The 17,596-nt window shown below is 34.9% G+C and overlaps 2 protein-coding genes across 2 annotated transcripts; one reads left to right on the top strand and one right to left on the bottom strand.

Annotated features, from left to right (window-relative positions):
• The first annotated feature begins 959 nt into the window (after positions 1 to 959).
• On the top strand, positions 960 to 5,978 carry LOC125876704 (heparanase-like protein 3). The gene is made up of 9 exons (XM_049557932.1): positions 960 to 1,458; positions 3,260 to 3,296; positions 3,403 to 3,586; positions 3,682 to 3,830; positions 4,077 to 4,307; positions 4,399 to 4,588; positions 4,688 to 4,813; positions 5,272 to 5,371; positions 5,466 to 5,978. Exons 1-9 carry the CDS (start codon positions 1,237 to 1,239, stop codon positions 5,835 to 5,837), a joined length of 1,611 nt encoding a protein of 536 aa, XP_049413889.1. The 5' UTR covers positions 960 to 1,236; the 3' UTR covers positions 5,838 to 5,978.
• Positions 5,979 to 6,660: 682 nt separating this feature from the next.
• On the bottom strand, positions 6,661 to 15,807 carry LOC125875924 (probable anion transporter 6, chloroplastic). Its single transcript, XM_049556991.1, has 15 exons — positions 15,340 to 15,807; positions 14,292 to 14,437; positions 13,760 to 13,859; positions 13,496 to 13,548; positions 12,886 to 12,960; positions 11,379 to 11,459; positions 10,681 to 10,742; positions 10,469 to 10,524; positions 10,077 to 10,192; positions 8,999 to 9,035; positions 8,595 to 8,690; positions 7,545 to 7,686; positions 7,378 to 7,430; positions 7,135 to 7,221; positions 6,661 to 7,040 (listed from the first exon to the last, which is right to left on the bottom strand). The coding sequence occupies exons 1-15, from the start codon at positions 15,739 to 15,741 to the stop codon at positions 6,939 to 6,941; spliced, it is 1,608 nt and encodes a 535-aa protein (XP_049412948.1). The 5' UTR covers positions 15,742 to 15,807; the 3' UTR covers positions 6,661 to 6,938.
• Between the last annotated feature and the right edge of the window lie 1,789 nt (positions 15,808 to 17,596).

Raw genomic sequence — 17,596 nt, 5'->3', positions numbered from 1 at the left:
GTAAACACATGAAGAAACTAAATGACGTTCGATATCTAGTATATATAAATAAAACTTTTTAACCATATATAATTGAAGTTTAGATGAATAAGTTCGATCATACCTCACTCTGCCATTATCTCCAATCCATAAGATTGAAATAAGATCTGCGTATATATTATACTCTTAAGACTTCACTAATGCGATTACAATGGAGTTGCTTATGGGTATGTTGTTCCTAAATACAACATTACACACCAAATCTTTAAATTTCTTTTTTCAAACTTTACATTAAAAAATCATTTCTTGATCCAATCTTGAACCATAATGGCTGATTATGAATAAAGCCTACTTTTTTGTCCTGTCACCCTTACTCTTACCTTTATAAACTCTCGTGAACAAGCCTCCAATGGGGAGTTCTACAGCGACCCATTTCATAATTTCTTGTAATCTTGAGCTGCTGCTATGCTAGATCTTGATATTATTTAGCTAAAGTTTTTATCTTTTTTCAATTTTGATAAAAATGGGTTCTTTATTTTTGCAAAAGGGAGTGTTGGTGTGGCTNGAACTACTTATAAAATTATCGCGAGGAATCTCTAATTTTCACATATCAATTTTCACTTTGACTACAAAAATGACTTTTTCAAATACTCACTATTTTCAGGGCCAAACACCCCTTTACTATCCTTACCGAATGTATATCAGAAACACCTCTCTAATCAATGGCCGAAATAAAAAAAAATTCAAAAGAATTTAATATATGAAGAAGTAAACACATGAAGAAACTAAATGACGTTAGATATCTAGTATATATACATAAAACTTTTTAACCGTATATAATTGAAGTTTAGATGAATAAGCTCGATCATACCTCACTCTGCCACTATCTCCAATCCATAAGATTTGCGTATATATTATACTCTTAGACTTTACTAATGCGATTACAATGGAGTTGCTTATGGGTATGTTGTTCCTAAATACAACATTACACACCAAATGTTTAAATTTCTTTTTCAAACTTTACATTAAAAAATCATTTCTTGATCCAATCTTGAACCATAATGGCTGATTATGAATAAAGCCTACTTTTTTGTCCTGTCACCCTTACTCTTACCTTTATAAACTCTCGTGAACAAGCCTCCAATGGGGAGTTCTACAGCGACCCATTTCATAATTTCTTGTAATCTTGAGCTGCTGCTATGCTAGATCTTGATATTATTTAGCTAAAGTTTTTATCTTTTTTCAATTTTGATAAAAATGGGTTCTTTATTTTTGCAAAAGGGAGTGTTGGTGTGGCTTTTTTTGTTTAGTTTGAGATTTATTTGTGGAACAACAGCTCAAGGTACTGTGTTTATAGATGGGAAAATTGCTATTGGAAGAATAGATAAGCATTTTATTTGTGCTACTTTGGATTGGTGGCCACCTGAGAAGTGTGATTATGGAACTTGTGCTTGGGACCATTCTTCTTTCTTGAATCTGGTAAAATAGTTTTCTTGAATGCATGTTCACTTTTCAGCTAGCTGTTTTTTTTTTGCAGTTTTATTGTGTAGAAATGAACTTATGGTGTAGATTTCTTGTATGTATTTGCCTTTTCTGCTAGCTTGTTTTGAGTTTTATTGTGTAGAAATGAACTTATGGTGTTAGTTTTCTTGAATGTATTTGCCTTTTCTGTTAGTTTTTTTTTTGAGTTTTATTGTGTAGAAATGAACTTATAATGTTAGTTTGTTTGAATGTATTTGCCTTTTGTTTTTTTGAGTTTATTGAGTGGAAATGGACTTATGGTGTAGTTTTTTTGAATGTAGTTTCCCTTTTCTGCTAGTTTTGTTTACACTTTTTTGAGCCGAGGATCTATCGGAAACAAGCTACATCCTACCCTTCCCACACCCCACATGTGAGATTACACTGAGTATGTTGTTGTTGTTGGATTGTGTAGAAATGCTCTTATGGTATAGTTTTCTTGAATGTATTTCTCTTTTATGCTAGTTTTTCTTTTTTTCAGTTTTATTAGGTAGAAATGGTCTTATTGTGTAAGTTCTGTTAATTTATAATACTATAGTGTTAGTTGTTAATCCTCTGTTTTAAGTACATGAATCGTTAAATGTTGATATATTTGCTAGAGGCGGAGCTAAGATTTTGAGTTTATGGGTTCTGGATTCTAGAAAAGACAGTTCTAGATAAATTTTTCATACTCAAGTATAGAGTCTAGACCAATGTTATTGGGTTCTGCCAAACCGGTAGACAGACTTATAGCTCCGCCCCTTCAGTTTTATTGTGTATAAATGCAATTATGATGCTATAGTTGTAGTTGTTAATCTTCTGATTTAAATGCATGAGGTTGTTTAATATCGATATCTTTGGTAGGGGCGGAGCTAAGTTTTTAGGTTATGGGTTCTGGATTCTAGAAAAGACAGCTTACTGTGTTCTAGATAAAATTTTAATACATATTAAGTGAATTTTCAAACACACAAACACAGAGTTTGTTACTAGGCTCTACCCGAACGTAGACAGGCTTGTTGCTCTGCCCCTGCTTTGCTACCCATGAATATATGAATATGAATTTCACCTTTGCATTTCTTCTTGAATTTGTACTAGATAGAGTATAACTGCAATTTGTTGTTGGAGTTAGTTTGTTCTGCTTTCTACTTTTCTACTCTTGTTTGTTTGGTATGATTTCATTTATTAAAAAAAAAAAGAACCAACTCCTAGAAAGAGCCAAAATAGAAAGGAAAAAGAAAACAAGAATGACTTGATTCACTCTGGGCAACAAGATGTCAAATTAAACATAGAAACAAAAAGGTGGTTAATTTGGTTTTTGCATTTGATATTACTCAAAGTAGTTCTCTTGATTCACAGTGAACATAACTTGACAACTTGTACTACTCTCCATTTCACATTATTCCGTTGTTGTTACTGCTCTAATTTTTGGATTCCCTTTTTCAAACTAGTTGGAAATGCTTTAGTTTAAGCCGAGGGTCTATCAGAAACAACCTCTCTATCTACCCTCCCTAGACCCCACTTGTGGGATTACACTGGGTATGTTGTTGGTAAAGTATCTATCAATTGCCTTAAATCTTGAAAAGCTATCATACAAGAAAGGTCTTGTTATGTGTTACTTGAGCCTAGGGTCTTTTAGTAACAACCTCTATATTTCCATGAGGTAGGAGTAAGGTCTGCGTACACTCTACCCTTCACAGACTCCAATTGTGGGGTTGTACTGGGTATGTTGTTGTTGTGATGCCTTACTAAGTAGTTTCCATCTAATCATCTCGTCTATGTGCAGGATCTTAACAACATTATATTTCTCAATGCAATAAAAGGTATGGTGATATAGCTTAGCTCCTATAACTTAAGAGCTTTCACATATTTGTATGTTTCTGTAACAAACTAGAGGCCCTTAGTGTTCTTTGTTATAATATGTTGCAGCGTTCTCACCATTAAAGATTCGTTTGGGCGGAACTTTGCAAGACAAAGTCATATACCAAACTGAAGATCATAAACAGCCCTGTGTCTCATTTGTTAGAAACACAACAGAGATGTTTGGTTTTACTCCAGGGTGCCTTCCCTTGTCTAGATGGGATGAACTCAATGCATTCTTTAATAAATCTGGGTAAAAATCGCGTTTTTTATTTCCTTTTGTTTGGACTTCTGTCATTTTCTTTATAAGACTGAAAAAAGTTTATCAACAACTTGTGTTTCATTCAGGGCTAGTATAATTTTTGGATTAAATGCTCTTTATGGAAGATCGGTACACCCTGATGGTTTATCTGTCGGAGCTTGGGATCCAAGCAATGCTGAATCGCTTATACGTTATACTGTCAAAAAGGGATATGATATCCATGGTTGGGAACTCGGTAAGGACTATAGTATGAGTTTCATGCAAAAACATGTCTATAAAACCATGCTACTCCCTCTATCCCAATTTATGTGACACTCTTTCTTTTTTAGTTAGTCCCAATAGACCACAAGTTTCAAAAGTCTTCCTTTTTTATGCTCCTTGCCCGTCAAACATCGTCACATAAATTTAGACAGAGGGAGTATAACATATTGTTACAGCTTAAGCAGAACTGTTCAACATATGTTGTCGATTTTCTTTCTAGGGAACGAATTGAGTGGTAGCGGAGTAGGAACCAGAGTTGCAGCAGATCAATATGCATCTGATACTATTGCCTTGGACAAAATAGTGCAAGATGCTTACAAGAATTCTGAAACCAAACCGTTGGTCCTGGCACCGGGAGGTTTCTTTGATGAAGGCTGGTTCAGGGAAGTAATAAATAAAGCCGGGGCATCATTTGATGTGGCAACTCACCACATATATAATCTTGGTCCAGGTATGTTATAGCAAAACCTGAATATGATCTGGTTCTGTAATTTTAACATCATATCAACGACGTTATATGGGATCTTGCTCTTGTTTCTTAGGAAGAGATGAACACCTTCTTGAAAAAATCCTCGATCCATCTTATCTCGACGGAGAAGCTGATATATTTAACAAACTTCAGAATATCCTCAAGACATCTGGTAGTTCAGTGGTTGCGTGGGTTGGTGAGGCTGGAGGGGCTTACAACAGTGGCCGCAACCATGTCACAAATGCCTTTGCTTTTAGCTTCTGGTAATAAAACTCAACTGTAATGTTCCACTCTGTTGGTTGTATGGTTGTATATACTTTATCCTGAGTAGTGATGTGTTTGGAATTTGGAAACAATTTTAGGTATTTGGACCAGCTTGGTATGTCAGCTGCCTATGATACCAAGACATACTGTCGACAGACATTGATTGGTGGAAACTACGGTTTACTTAATACGACTACCTTTGTACCAAATCCAGATTACTACAGGTAAATCAGTACTCCTCATGTTTCATTTTATATGTCAGCGTTTGACTAGACACAAAGTTTAAAAAAAAAGAGAAAAGACTTTTGACACGTACCGAAACTACCCTTAGATTTGTCTTCTTAAACGCGCAATGACATTTTATATGGTTATAAGAGCATGTCATTATAGGTAAAATAGAAAGTTTAAAGTTAAAGCATTCCAACTAAAGAAAGGTGTCTTCGTCTTGGAACTCCCGATAGATAAGAGAAAATCGAAAAACCTCTTACCTCATACTACTATCTCCATACAACTCTAATGTTTTGAAAAAGAAAACAATAATCTACCCCTCACTGAAAAGGGGAAAACGTCATATAAAATGGAACAGATGGAGTAACTCTTATTGTTACATGGCATTAGCAGATAAGATTATCTCTTATCATCTTTAATTATCGTTTAATGAATACAACGTTCCTTACTGCAGTGCTCTTCTTTGGCACCGATTGATGGGAAGAAACGTTTTGGCAACAAGTTTCTCAGGGACAAAGAAAATACGTGCATACGCTCATTGTGCAAAACAATCTGTAAGTTGAAACAAGTATATTCTTTATCTGCATAGTGTCACACTAGCTATATTTATTGTACATTTGACCTGTAAAGAACAACTTCCATTTGCAGCAAGGTATCACATTACTGTTGATCAACCTTGATGGCAACACCACCATTCATGCCAGAGTTGATTTTAACGGTACTATGTTACATCGACGAAAACACAGACATCATCATAACCACAGAAAGAGTTCAATCAAACTGCCTAGAAGTAGCAAAATAGCATCAAACACAAGAGAAGAATACCATTTAACAGCAAAAGATGGAAATTTACAAAGCCAGACAATGCTGCTAAATGGAAATGCACTGATTGTAGATTCATCTGGAAATATACCTACATTTGAGCCTATATATGTCAATTCAACAGAGGCGATAACCGTCGCACCATTCTCTATTGTTTTTGTACATATACCATATGTACTTTTGCCTGCTTGTAGCTGAGTTTGTGTTATGTGTGGAGCCAAAAAAAAAAAAAGGGTTCCATTTGATTATTGAACCAATAAGTTACACATAGAATATGTAAAGAGGATACATGTATTACTTTTTTCTCTAAGAGAAAATATAAGCATTTTATTCTTGCTACAGACCATGTATTACTTTCATATCTATTCTGCTTCATTTTCTTCTAAACAAAACAAAAAAGAATAGAATAAGTACAATGTAATGTAATTTATTGCATTAATTTTTCTTTTTTTTAGAAAAAATAAATCATTGTTAATACTCTAAGGTAACTAAAAAGAATAAAATAAGAAAAATATGTTATCTTCCTTATAGATACTAAAAAAAAATAAAATTAAAATGTAAATGTTATAGATTATTCTCAATGTAGATTTTAAAGTAGAAGGAATGTAATTATTGTACAATATCTCTAAATATATTTTAATATTTCCCCTCAAACTTAAGTTATCATGTAATTGTTTCTCTTTTCTTGATGACAATTTTTTTACTTTTTTTTCATCATATATTTCAAGTATTTTTTCAGTAATATTTTTTTTATAAAAACATGACTTCATTTAAATTACAATCCACACTAATTTGCTATTTCGATGCCTGCAGATAACAGATTATTGTATCATTGAGGATTTTAAAAATCTCTCGGATTGATAATTGACTTGGTGAAATAGCGATTGTTCCTCAATTATACTATTTTAATATCATGATAATATATGAATATACTATAATAATCCCAATACGGATACCAGACACCGGATGAATTTTTTTTTTTTAAATGCTAAAAAGTACTCTGAAAAGCTACTGATGAATATATGGATGAAACCACAAGTATTAATGATCTTCAATATACATCTGCTGAGTATATAATAACTACAATATGAAAAAGTTACATTATGTAACTTATCAAACAAAAAATACATTACATAATGTAAGGAACTCTTCACTAAAGTTGCAAAAGTCCTATCAGTCCTGATTATTATGCATACAAAAAGAGAAAACTTAGGGTTAGAACACAAAATGTTTTGTGTTGAAAACTGTTGGTATATATGTATGCTAGCTGATTGACTCGACGCTGAATAATAAGGTCAGTCAATCTCCCTCTGAGAAGCTCTGTGGCTTACTGCTCGCGAATGCCAGCCACACGATGGTTCCAGTGAGGTAGAAGAAAATCGATGGTGCAAACAAAGAAATCTGCACAAAAACAAGTTGTAAGAGTTAGTTATGAACTCATTTTCAGGTGCACGAGGCGTATAAGGGCATTATGGAGGAATGTGAGGTAGCTTACACTCCATGAGTGAGTTGAATCAAGAAGATAACCAGTTAGAGCGACGCCTACAATTCCAGGAACTGCTCCAACAGTGTTGGTAATGCCCTGCATGTACAGTTTCTCAAAGCAGGAACCAATATAATCTAGACTTGAATTTGAACGAAAAACATCAGAATAATAGTCATCGCTCGGATTATCAGTCTACGTCTCATGGAAACTAGCTAAGCAACACCTTACTAACAAACTCCAAGTGTTTCTTACCAGAAGAATGCTTGCATATTCAGGTGAGATGTCTTGATGGGTGCAATATAGGCCTGCAAAAATGGAAAAAAATGACAAGATTATTTGATAGCAGCAGATGGGGAAGAAGTGCATCTTTAATAATTAGTTCAAAACTATTGAGACTGAAAGCAATTTAACAAGAATACCTGATAAAGCAAAACTTGAAAGGGCTATACCACCGGTGAGGATTGTTACTACTTCCCACGGAGGCAAACCAAAGTCCAGCGAAGAAAGAATCATACAGGTAGCCGGTGATAAAAAGGCTATTGTTTGACAAATTTTCCTCACCTGTTAGTTCCGATGAGTAACAGAGAGTGAGTATCCTTCTTGTCAAGTTATCTCGATCTTCATTGTGATATTATAATATTCCAAGTTATAAGAAACAATAGCAAGTGAAAGGTGATAAAAAGAATTAAACTTTGAAAGGAGATCAATCTAACAAATTCAGTTCATATACCCTACATAAAAAGGACAGCCCAATGCACGAAGTATCCCGTGTTCACACAGGGTCAGGGCAAGGGCCACAGACCAACGGGATGTAATGTAGGGAGCCTGCCCTGATGCAAGTATCAGTGGCTGATTCCACAGCTCAAACCCATGACCTATAGGTCACATGGAACAACTTTACAATTGCTCCAAGGCTCCCATCTAATATTATACCCTCCATCTAAAATATTGTTATACCATTTGAGCACCAGGTTATAAATTTTGGCCAGCAACTCCCATAAGGTAGGTAAGTGATTTGAGCATCTGGAATATTACAAATGAAAGCCATTTGACTTTTGAAGAGTCCTCGTGAAAGTTATCATTACTACTAGCACTAAGAAAATATTGTTGTCGTCATCCTAAGGCATGCAGCTTCCTTGAAACAAAAATTAAGAAAAACTACAACAACATACCCAGTGCAATCCCAAAAGTGGGTCTGGGGAGGGTGGATCATCCTATCAACATAAAGAGTGTGACTTCCAATTACAAGGAACGCAATTCGTTCTAGTACAATCAAAAAGATCTCACGTGTTTCAAGCATGTTGAACATTATCTACTCTTGTTTGAAGGGTTATTATATAGAAGGTATGATCCAAACAAGTTAATCCTCATGTTTTATATTATGAATGATATAAAGAGACATGAAAAACTAAGGTTAGACCAGAAAAATAACATTCCGGAATAGAGGAAATAAGGAGAAGTCCAAGTACCAGGGATGTATCAACCCCTTTGGAAATCAAGCTATCGGCAAATTGTGATGCAATGCTGGTAACAAGAATTGAAGCTAATGGAGGGCCAACTGAGACCTGAAATGTAAGTTAAACAATTGTGAGTATATCCTTAGTTGCATAAACAGTCTTGATAAATCAAGTCTAACATTGATTAGATTTGGCAGGAACTTGCTAAAAGTATATGGAAATTACATAAGATAAGTTATTTCATGTTAAATTTTCGTCTTCTTGATGAAGTAAGTTGTTTCATTAAAAGGGCATCAAGAAGACGTTAAGTTAGCCGAGGCATTGTTACAGGAAACAAAATGACAAAAGAGAGTAGACAGACATGTGAATATGAGGAGAGCAACTATACATGGGAAGCAAAGATACAGTAGACTTACCCATGCCGCTTCTGTCAGATTAAGGTTCAGCTCCTCACTGCAGGGGATGCAAATGGGAAATTCAAGCTTTACAAAACACAACATTTTCTTTAAAATAAAAATGTAAATGCAGCTGATATATATGTCTCACAATAGGAGACGAGTTAAAGTAATTTAACAATTACAAGTAGGATGTGACACTACCACGGGTCCATGGCTGTGCAGTGGAAAATGGAGCATGTAAACAACGGGTTCGACCAAACCCACTATTTTCGACAGATATAGATATAGATATACATGTAAAAATTACTAAAACTTCAAGAATATATTACATGTTGAACCCAGAATTTCAGAAATATTATGGGTTCAGCGGTAAGTGCTTTTCTTGCTAATAACATTTATTCCTATTTTCTCAAACACATCGCAGTTCTAAATGAGGCCCGAATCCAAATTCCACTACAGTACATAACTTTTTATCTCAACTCAAACAAGAAATATATTGGGTATAATTTATCAACTTACAAAAAAAAAGATGGATTGTTGTAAATAGTTGAATTCCTTTTCCTGCTAATTTAACTCTATAAGCTGAGGAAGTTGCTTATCACCATAGCTAATTAGTTATGATAAATCGGAGATATCTACTTGCGCTTTTACTTGAACCAACACTGAGCAGCCTTCATAACAAAATGGAGAAAACATCTTTGAAAAGAAAAATGGTTGAATCCTCTGGATACCTTTCCATGATGCAATCTTACACCGTTGTTAGACTTAGCACCATGTACTATAAAGTCAAGGTTTACTTCCCTTACTTTCAATTTTTCTCTTTCGGCTTTGTTCTTTATAAGCTTTCTAAGTAAGTAATTTTAATTGAACTTTGAAGCTGATAGACGGACCAGTTAAACTGGCATCTGCAGACATCCAATTTATAGCATCTAATGAACAATTATTGTCGTACCTTGTCTTTTATCATTTTCATTCAACATGACCACACATTCTCAATATTTGTCATTTATGAACCATGGCATATAACGTCACAAACAAGAAAAATGAAACATTACAAAGAACTTGTAAGACTAAGCTCAATCATGGCAACACTTACCTGAAATAGGTAGGAAGCCAAGATAAGCAAGTATAGTGGCCCCAACTCCCACAGAAATGTGTATATATCATCGCCCATACAGCCTTGCTTCTAAAAAATGCCTTCCATGGCACATCCTACAATTAAGGCTCAATTGGTAAAAGCTTCAATATTAATACCCTAAACCAAAATAAGTTTTTTTTTTCTGGACCAAATGGAGTGATTGCAAAAATTGGAGCCTGGCATTATTAGACTGTAGAACACGGAAAAAAATAGCACCACCCAGAGCTTGCGGGGACTCCAGAGTTTCAAAGATTATTCCAGTTCTACTTAACATTACATTTAGTTTAACCTCTCTATTATAAATTGTGTTCTGACAGCCAAAAGATATTTAATCAACTCTGTACGCATACCTTTAGAGAGGTGCCCAACTCTCCCAATGATTTATTTCTAGAAAAAGACGGTGGCCCTGTAAATGTGCAAAACATATTGCTTGTGCAATTAGAAACACAGTCCAAAGCAATACAAAAGCAGAAAAAGTTTTAAGTTAATACTGTCAGTACTCGACTAGATCAGATTTTACCACAATGTCAACAAGGCGGTGGAAACAAGAAACTCTACTCACACGACATGGGTTCTGTGAAAGACCAGGGCCGATCTTCTTTAACCAATTGAAATCCCGAAAACCTGAAATATGCAAAGATAACCACATCAAGTTAGAATTGGTTTATATGTGCTAATGTGTAAATAACTAAGTTAGGGATAATGCAGCTCAAAAGGTAATTTCTTCTCAAGATGAAAACCAACAACAACAACAACATACCCAGTGTAATCCTACAAGGTGGGGGGTCTGGGTGGGTAGAATGTACACAGACCTTACCTTTACCTCGTGGAGGTAGAGAGGCTATTTCCAAAAGACCCGCAGCTCAAATAATGCATAGCAAAATAGTTTTAAAAGATGAAATATAGAAGTAAATCAGGCATGACAACTAATATAGAAATCATTACAAAGCATACACAAAAGTGGAACAGTAACAACAACAGAATAATGCTCAAGATGGAAACCAGAAAAACAAAAAAATCAAAGCATACTAAAAGGAAGGAAAATTATCTTCAACATCTTTGGAGTTTTGGATTAACAAAAAGAGGAAAGGAAAACTTCAACTAAGAGTAGCAACATTCAGAAAGTGGTGTCTCAAAAAGATGGGGATGACAACAACAAATAGGTAGCACTTAAAAACAGGTTCTCAACATTTAGGGGGTGTAGAGCGATTGACTTAATTTTTTGTGTTGGTGAAGGAGGAAGGAGGGAGGCCAACTTACCAAGCTATGCCTAGAAAGCCAAACAGGTAAAACACAGACTCCCAGCCATAGTTCTGGATCAGTGGAGGAGCCAACAGAAGTCTGCAAATTCAGAAAATTTTAGACAATCACCAAACAACTTCAATAGAAGAATCTTAACCATGCTTAAGTATATCTAGTATTGAAGTAAAAATGGGTTTCACATAAACATGACGTTGAATTTCTACTGAAAATTTGTTAGATATACTGCAGGTTTAATTACAAACTTCAGAATCTAAACCATTGGCCAGTTATTTGCTTTAGCACCTTTTCCTTGGTATGTTTTGCACTTTCTGCAGTTATTAAGAACATAAAAAGTAAAAGCAAGACGCCTACCTGCTTAAATAGGGAAATGTTTTACAGCTCATGTGATAAATGAAGCATAATTTATTGCTGCTGAATGTTATCCTCAGAGATAATTAGGTATAGTGTCACATTCTCTAATTAAAAGTTAATCCCTTAGGAGAAACTATTAGAAATCAAGTCAAACAGAACGCAACGATTTTCGCTAAATAATACAATAGAGGTACGATGTCTTGCAGCTGACTGTCAGAGTCATCATTGATACTGATTAAATCTCACAAATTGGAAGTAAATACCACCTAGATTGGTGAATTGTCTGACATGATAAACCTAGGTTGTCTATGATGTCCTGGTCCGGAGGAAAAATGTAAAGTCTTTCCCTTCTAAGCTGAACATTTTACTGGCCTAAACAACGGGAACAAAAAGGTGAAAATGAAAGTCAGTAGATGATACAACTGTGTGTCTGAAGTTACGTTATCAACCAAGAGTGTTTGAGGCATTATGTTCCATCTTCAATCTCATTGAGTTTCTTAACAACAACAATGCCTCAATCTCAAACAAGTTGGGGTCTCTATATGATTCCACACTGACCATGTTTATTTAAATTCATCTCAGCCTAACAGTGTACAAAATAAAAAGTAGTAGAAGTTCTTTATATATTCTATTGACATAGAAATCAACTTGACCAATAATAAGTCGTTGCCAATCAAAAGAATCTCTACTATGACTGATAGTGTATAAAGACTCCTAGAAAGTATAGGACCTAAAATTAACGTACTAACATGGCTAGAACATATTTCCTACTAATTGGTATCGCCTACGTGGATTTCTTCCATTGTGCCCCATCTTTTACAGAACAAAAAGAGTAAAGCATAGCTGTCTAAGTTAATGAAGAAAGTTAAGTTAGAATCTACACATGGACATACCAATGAGAGTTTTTAAGTTCTAAAACAAACGTAGACAAGGAGCTAAGAAAGGTTGCTAATAAGCATGTCTACATTGATGTAAGGCACCAACTCTTTGGAATATGTTTGACAAACTAAAGTCTAGAAACTAAGTTCCGCACTTGAATTCTAAAGTTAATCTTACACGGAACGACATATGCACTTGATAAATAGAAATATATATAAGATCTTTAAATTTATTGGTGACCATAACCAATAATCAACTTTAAAATGAAATATACCCGGTAACACTTCCAAAACTCAAGCCACCAAAAACAAATGATACTGCCCGAGAACGTTCCTCCAATGGTATTGTCCTGTATACAATATTTAGTGACAAAATAAACATGGTAAATGAAATATATACACTAAAGATATAAATGATGCAAGAAAAGATGATGTTAATAACATAATTGGATAAGCATTCGAGTATTGCCTTTAAAATTTCAGACTCTGAGCCATCTGAGACACAATCTATAATTTCTATCTCAAAATTTTCTTCACATTCTAAATATACTATTGTGTAATATATAGCACTTTACGAAAATGAATTGACATTTGACTAGCATTTTCTCAGCTACCCCAACTAGTTGAACCCACTGACATCCAAACTGGTCATATTTCAAAGTACAATTCAGAGGCACAATATATTTTAAGAAAATAACATTTTATACCTTATATTTGATAAAAAAATACAACAAGAAACATAGAGAAACTTTTTTGAAGCATTGGCTGAAAGAAAACCAATATTTCCTTAGTAAAGGGGTTGATCGGCGCATGCAAAAGCAGGTGAAAGATAATAAACCATCATCCAGGTTCATGTGTCTGAGTAATTATTCAGTTCAGACATACCTGGCAATCAGATCAGTGGCAGCTGATGGTGAAACTCCTTCTCCTATCCCAACCTACACTTGGGAAAACAAAAAATATGAAATGATAAGTCTAGGAAGAAGAATGCATTAGTAATTCCCCACGGCTATTAAGAACGAGGTAGCATCAGTTTTTGGGACACACAGAGCAAGGCTAAATAACCAGCAATACTTCTTTGGTGAACATAGATACAAATACAGTGTTTAAGTTCGTAAATATCCTAGGAAAAGTCAAAGACCAAATTACCAAGATCCTTGAAAAGATGAGTGCAGGCATAAACCCTGCAAGATAGGGAACTAACATTGTTGCCAGAGACCAGACTAGTACTCCAACTTCAAGAACTCGACTGCAAACAAAATAAAAATCAAATAAGCATGATGAATGATGAAGTGATACTTGGCATGCTCTAACTCCCCTGTTGTTTGGGAAGATCTTTTGTAAAGTTGAAGGCTTCTAAGGAACAAAGTTTCATTTGCTGTATTAGGGGATTGTTTCTTCACAAACAATTGTTTGGTCAGAAATGATGAATTTCAAGATTGAACAGTAAGGATAAGTATTGCACTCCATATAAACAATCCAATCTATTCTGGATACCGTAAACAAAGAGAGGGATCCAGCATTTTAAAACTAAAAGAAATATAGTGAATCTATCAACTATAGCACCAATTGTAAAAAGGATATATACACTATAGATACATTACTTCTATCCAACGATTAGAAACTAGGATGATTCTTATCTACCGCACAACACCAGAAACATGACAATCCTAAAACTTACCTCCCACCAAATATCTTTGAAAGCCACCCGCCAGGCAATTGACTTAATGCATAACCCCAAAAGAAAGATGACTGGACCAATCCAGCTACTGATGAATTCCACCCGAATTGATGTGACATTGGAATAATGGCAACACTCAAATTGACCTATCAGTAAAATAAACATCAGCACAAATGAAATTATCAAACTTTAATTATTGTAAAGAAGAAAACTTTGAAAGAAACAAAAAAAGTAATGCTTGTTATGCCAATTTGCATGATTACATTCTACGCCCTGGTCCGTGAGAAGTTCCTCCAGAGCCTACAAGAGAGATGCTAAAAGCAACTTCTAACCTTGAATGAAACCTTTTTTTTCCTGTTATGATGTATTTAATTCCAGGTACATGGAACAAGCTAACCAGTGCCAATAAAAAACAAGAGCACCAAAACAGAATCATCTGTTGTTTCAGAATTTCCATATTGCATTTTCTAATGTACATTGAATCAATGCTGTTACAGTAGTGAGATGTAATATACTCTGCATTCTACCACCAATGGGAAGTGTAAGAAGTGCATCGGGCCACCAAATATGCAAAGGGAGGAGGAATTCACCATCTAGGGGAATATAGATAGTGATAACTCAAGTACCAAAGTCATGGTGATCTGCCCTATTTGCTACTTACATCCCTATAATCTGTACTAACTTTACGAGAGATTTCGTCAAAGATCAGAAGTGATAACTTTGACGTTGCTAATTCGCACGCCATACATATATGTCATGATACTTCAAGGTTGCACCACAACTTGAGCTACCCCAAAGTTGACTAACACACTGTCAGGCCTCAGAAAATACCCGAAAGAAATATGTGTACATATCCATGCACTCCCCAAAGCTAATACATGTATAAGTTATGAGGCAATCTATCTACAGAAGGTGGAATAACTAAAATCTTGCATAAATACTACTTGCATAAAATAATTTCTGAGTTACTAAAACATGGATAACTCGAACCAACTATCAAACGACCCCTAAAATCTCACAGTATGTTACATGAAAAGAATTCAATTACCTTATCCATGTTACATATAACAAAGGCAAGAGAAGTAGTTCCAATAAGCTTATATCTCTGAGGTAAATTCTTCCATGGTGGCCAACCCCATTTAAAACCAACTTCTTTATCCCCATTTCCAGCTTCTCCCAATTCATCCCCGGAAGTTGAAATCAATCCCCCATTCTTCCCCACCTCACCATTCAACTTCAACCCTTTAACTATTCTCTGCTTTTCTGCAGCTTCTTCTTTTTGCCTCTCTGTGATGCTACAAGAAACTCTCAACTTCAAAATATGCTTGTGGGCTAAAAGATTCAACCTTTGGGGTCTTAAAGAACTGTTAAAGATTGAAACTTTATGGTTTCCATAGTGAGGAAAATGGTAGAAACTACTGTTTTCTGCTCTTATTGTCAGTTTAGCCATTGTTGGGTTTTTCAAGAATTCTTGAAAAATGAAAAGGAAGTCCAAAAACTATAGCTCATTGCTTTTAAACTCAACATTTCTGAAATATAGATCAATCAATAAAGAGGGGTTTTCTCAATTTCCAATTTAATTGGTTAATTTTGCTTCTACCAATTTTTTATTATTTTTTCCACATTTTTTTATTTTTCTTTTTTCAACTTTTCAATGCTTCTATTTGAGTGAGGACTTGATATTGCCACGGAGTTAAATAATTTGAGGCCCCAAATTAATGAAGAAATCTGATTTGTTGGATCTTCTCAATGCCACGTGGAAGATTCTCATTAGATGAATAATTTGCATAAATTTGACCTATGGTTCAGTTTTTGGAATATTCCCCTCTTAAAAAAAATATTTTTTCCTTGATTATCTTTGATTTATTCGGCTAAAAAGAGATTTATATAAATATACGAGTAATCTTACAAGTGAAGTTGAAAAAGGCTTTGTAAGATAGAGAAATTGTTTATGAATAAAGAGATATATATGGTACAATATGAAATATGTGTTTTGTTTAAATTGAATAAATATAAATAAACTTTGATTTTCATTTTTAACTTTGTCTTTCTTTAAAATAAAAGGATCTTATAATTTGCGGAGTCACATGTCCCTTACTACTCTCAAATCCTGAGTTTGTCTCTCCCTGAGTCTTTTTGAACTCAAAGATAAGATGAAATGGATAGGATCACATCATTCTCAACTAGAGGTCTCAAATTCCGACAACTCATCTTAAATTAAAATCCTATTCTTTTTGTGACAAGTGTTTTGCTTGCTACAACTATACTTTGCATAGTTTTGTACCAAGATTGCAACATTTCTAACATGGGAACTTAGACAACCTCAGGCTGGGACAGCTTCCTGTATCAATCAATCAACCGCGCCTCAATGTTAACTAATTGGAATTTGACTATATGAATTCTCAGTATCCATTCCGCTCCATCAAGGTCAAAATGGTCATTTCAAAACTTATATACCTCCCTCAAATTTCACACCATTTTGCCAGAAGCAGGTATCTTTTGGCTGTAGCACTTGTGACGCACATACTGCCATATTTGGCAGGCTAGCATGTGAACTTCTTCCTGGTCCCTGGATATGGAAATTCATAAATGAGTTGTCACTAGCAATAATGGAAGTGAAGAAACAGCATGTACTGTCAACTTCATGAGATGAGCTCATTAATATAAAACAAGAGGACACAGAATTCTGATAACAATACTAATCCTTATTTATCTGCAGACTCATACTATACAATAACAAAAAACCCAATGTAATCCTCACAAGTGAGGTCTGGGGAAGATAGTGTGTACGCAGACCTTACCCCTACCTTGTGAAGGTAGAGAGGTTGTTTCCAATAGACACTTGGTCAAGTAAAGCGTAACTAAAATCAGCAGATATGGTTGGACTATTTCCATTTACAACAGATATCAGTTGTACTAGTAGGTAATAGTGCGTTCTCTAGATATCCATCCATACTAGTAGTCATAGAACAAGATTCAACATTACATGAAGCCTAACTACAGAGTACTAGCACCAAAACAAGAAACATCAAATGTAATAAGGAACAACCAATAGTTTCTTCCCGCACTCCAACTAAGTATTTCTTCACAGCAATCAGGGAATGGTACTGAGATGGCCAAGGACAGCTTGCCAGTGCTTGAGCTCAGTCCCTCTAATGTGAATATGGATAGCAATCTCCCAACAAATCCTGTCAGCATTGTAACTCTCTCCTTGAAACCTGATTCTGTTTCTGTCACTCCAGATAGTGGCTACAAGCATAGGAAAGATGCAGCTCAGAATAGCACCAGTTCCTAACTTCTTCTTA

Source organism: Solanum stenotomum, chromosome 9, assembly GCF_019186545.1.
Source record: "Solanum stenotomum isolate F172 chromosome 9, ASM1918654v1, whole genome shotgun sequence".
Taxonomy (NCBI): domain Eukaryota; kingdom Viridiplantae; phylum Streptophyta; class Magnoliopsida; order Solanales; family Solanaceae; genus Solanum; species Solanum stenotomum.
This window is presented reverse-complemented; position numbering and strand designations above follow the sequence as displayed.

What these genes read in the sequence shown, in the direction of transcription:
- LOC125876704 (XM_049557932.1), top strand. Translation starts at nt 1,237, where the DNA reads ATGGGTTCTTTATTTTTGCAAAAGGGAGTGTTGGTGTGGCTTTTTTTG. An exon ending in ATTTCTCAATGCAATAAAAG is followed by an intron (nt 3,297 to 3,402) that starts GTATGGTGATAT and finishes AATATGTTGCAG; the next exon opens with CGTTCTCACCATTAAAGATT. An exon ending in CCAAATCCAGATTACTACAG is followed by an intron (nt 4,814 to 5,271) that starts GTAAATCAGTAC and finishes TCCTTACTGCAG; the next exon opens with TGCTCTTCTTTGGCACCGAT.
- LOC125875924 (XM_049556991.1), bottom strand. Translation starts at nt 15,741, where the DNA reads ATGGCTAAACTGACAATAAGAGCAGAAAACAGTAGTTTCTACCATTTT. An exon ending in GGCTTTCTAGGCATAGCTTG is followed by an intron (nt 10,743 to 11,378) that starts GTAAGTTGGCCT and finishes TGCATATTTCAG; the next exon opens with GTTTTCGGGATTTCAATTGG. An exon ending in TTTCACAGAACCCATGTCGT is followed by an intron (nt 10,525 to 10,680) that starts GTGAGTAGAGTT and finishes GCACATTTACAG; the next exon opens with GGCCACCGTCTTTTTCTAGA.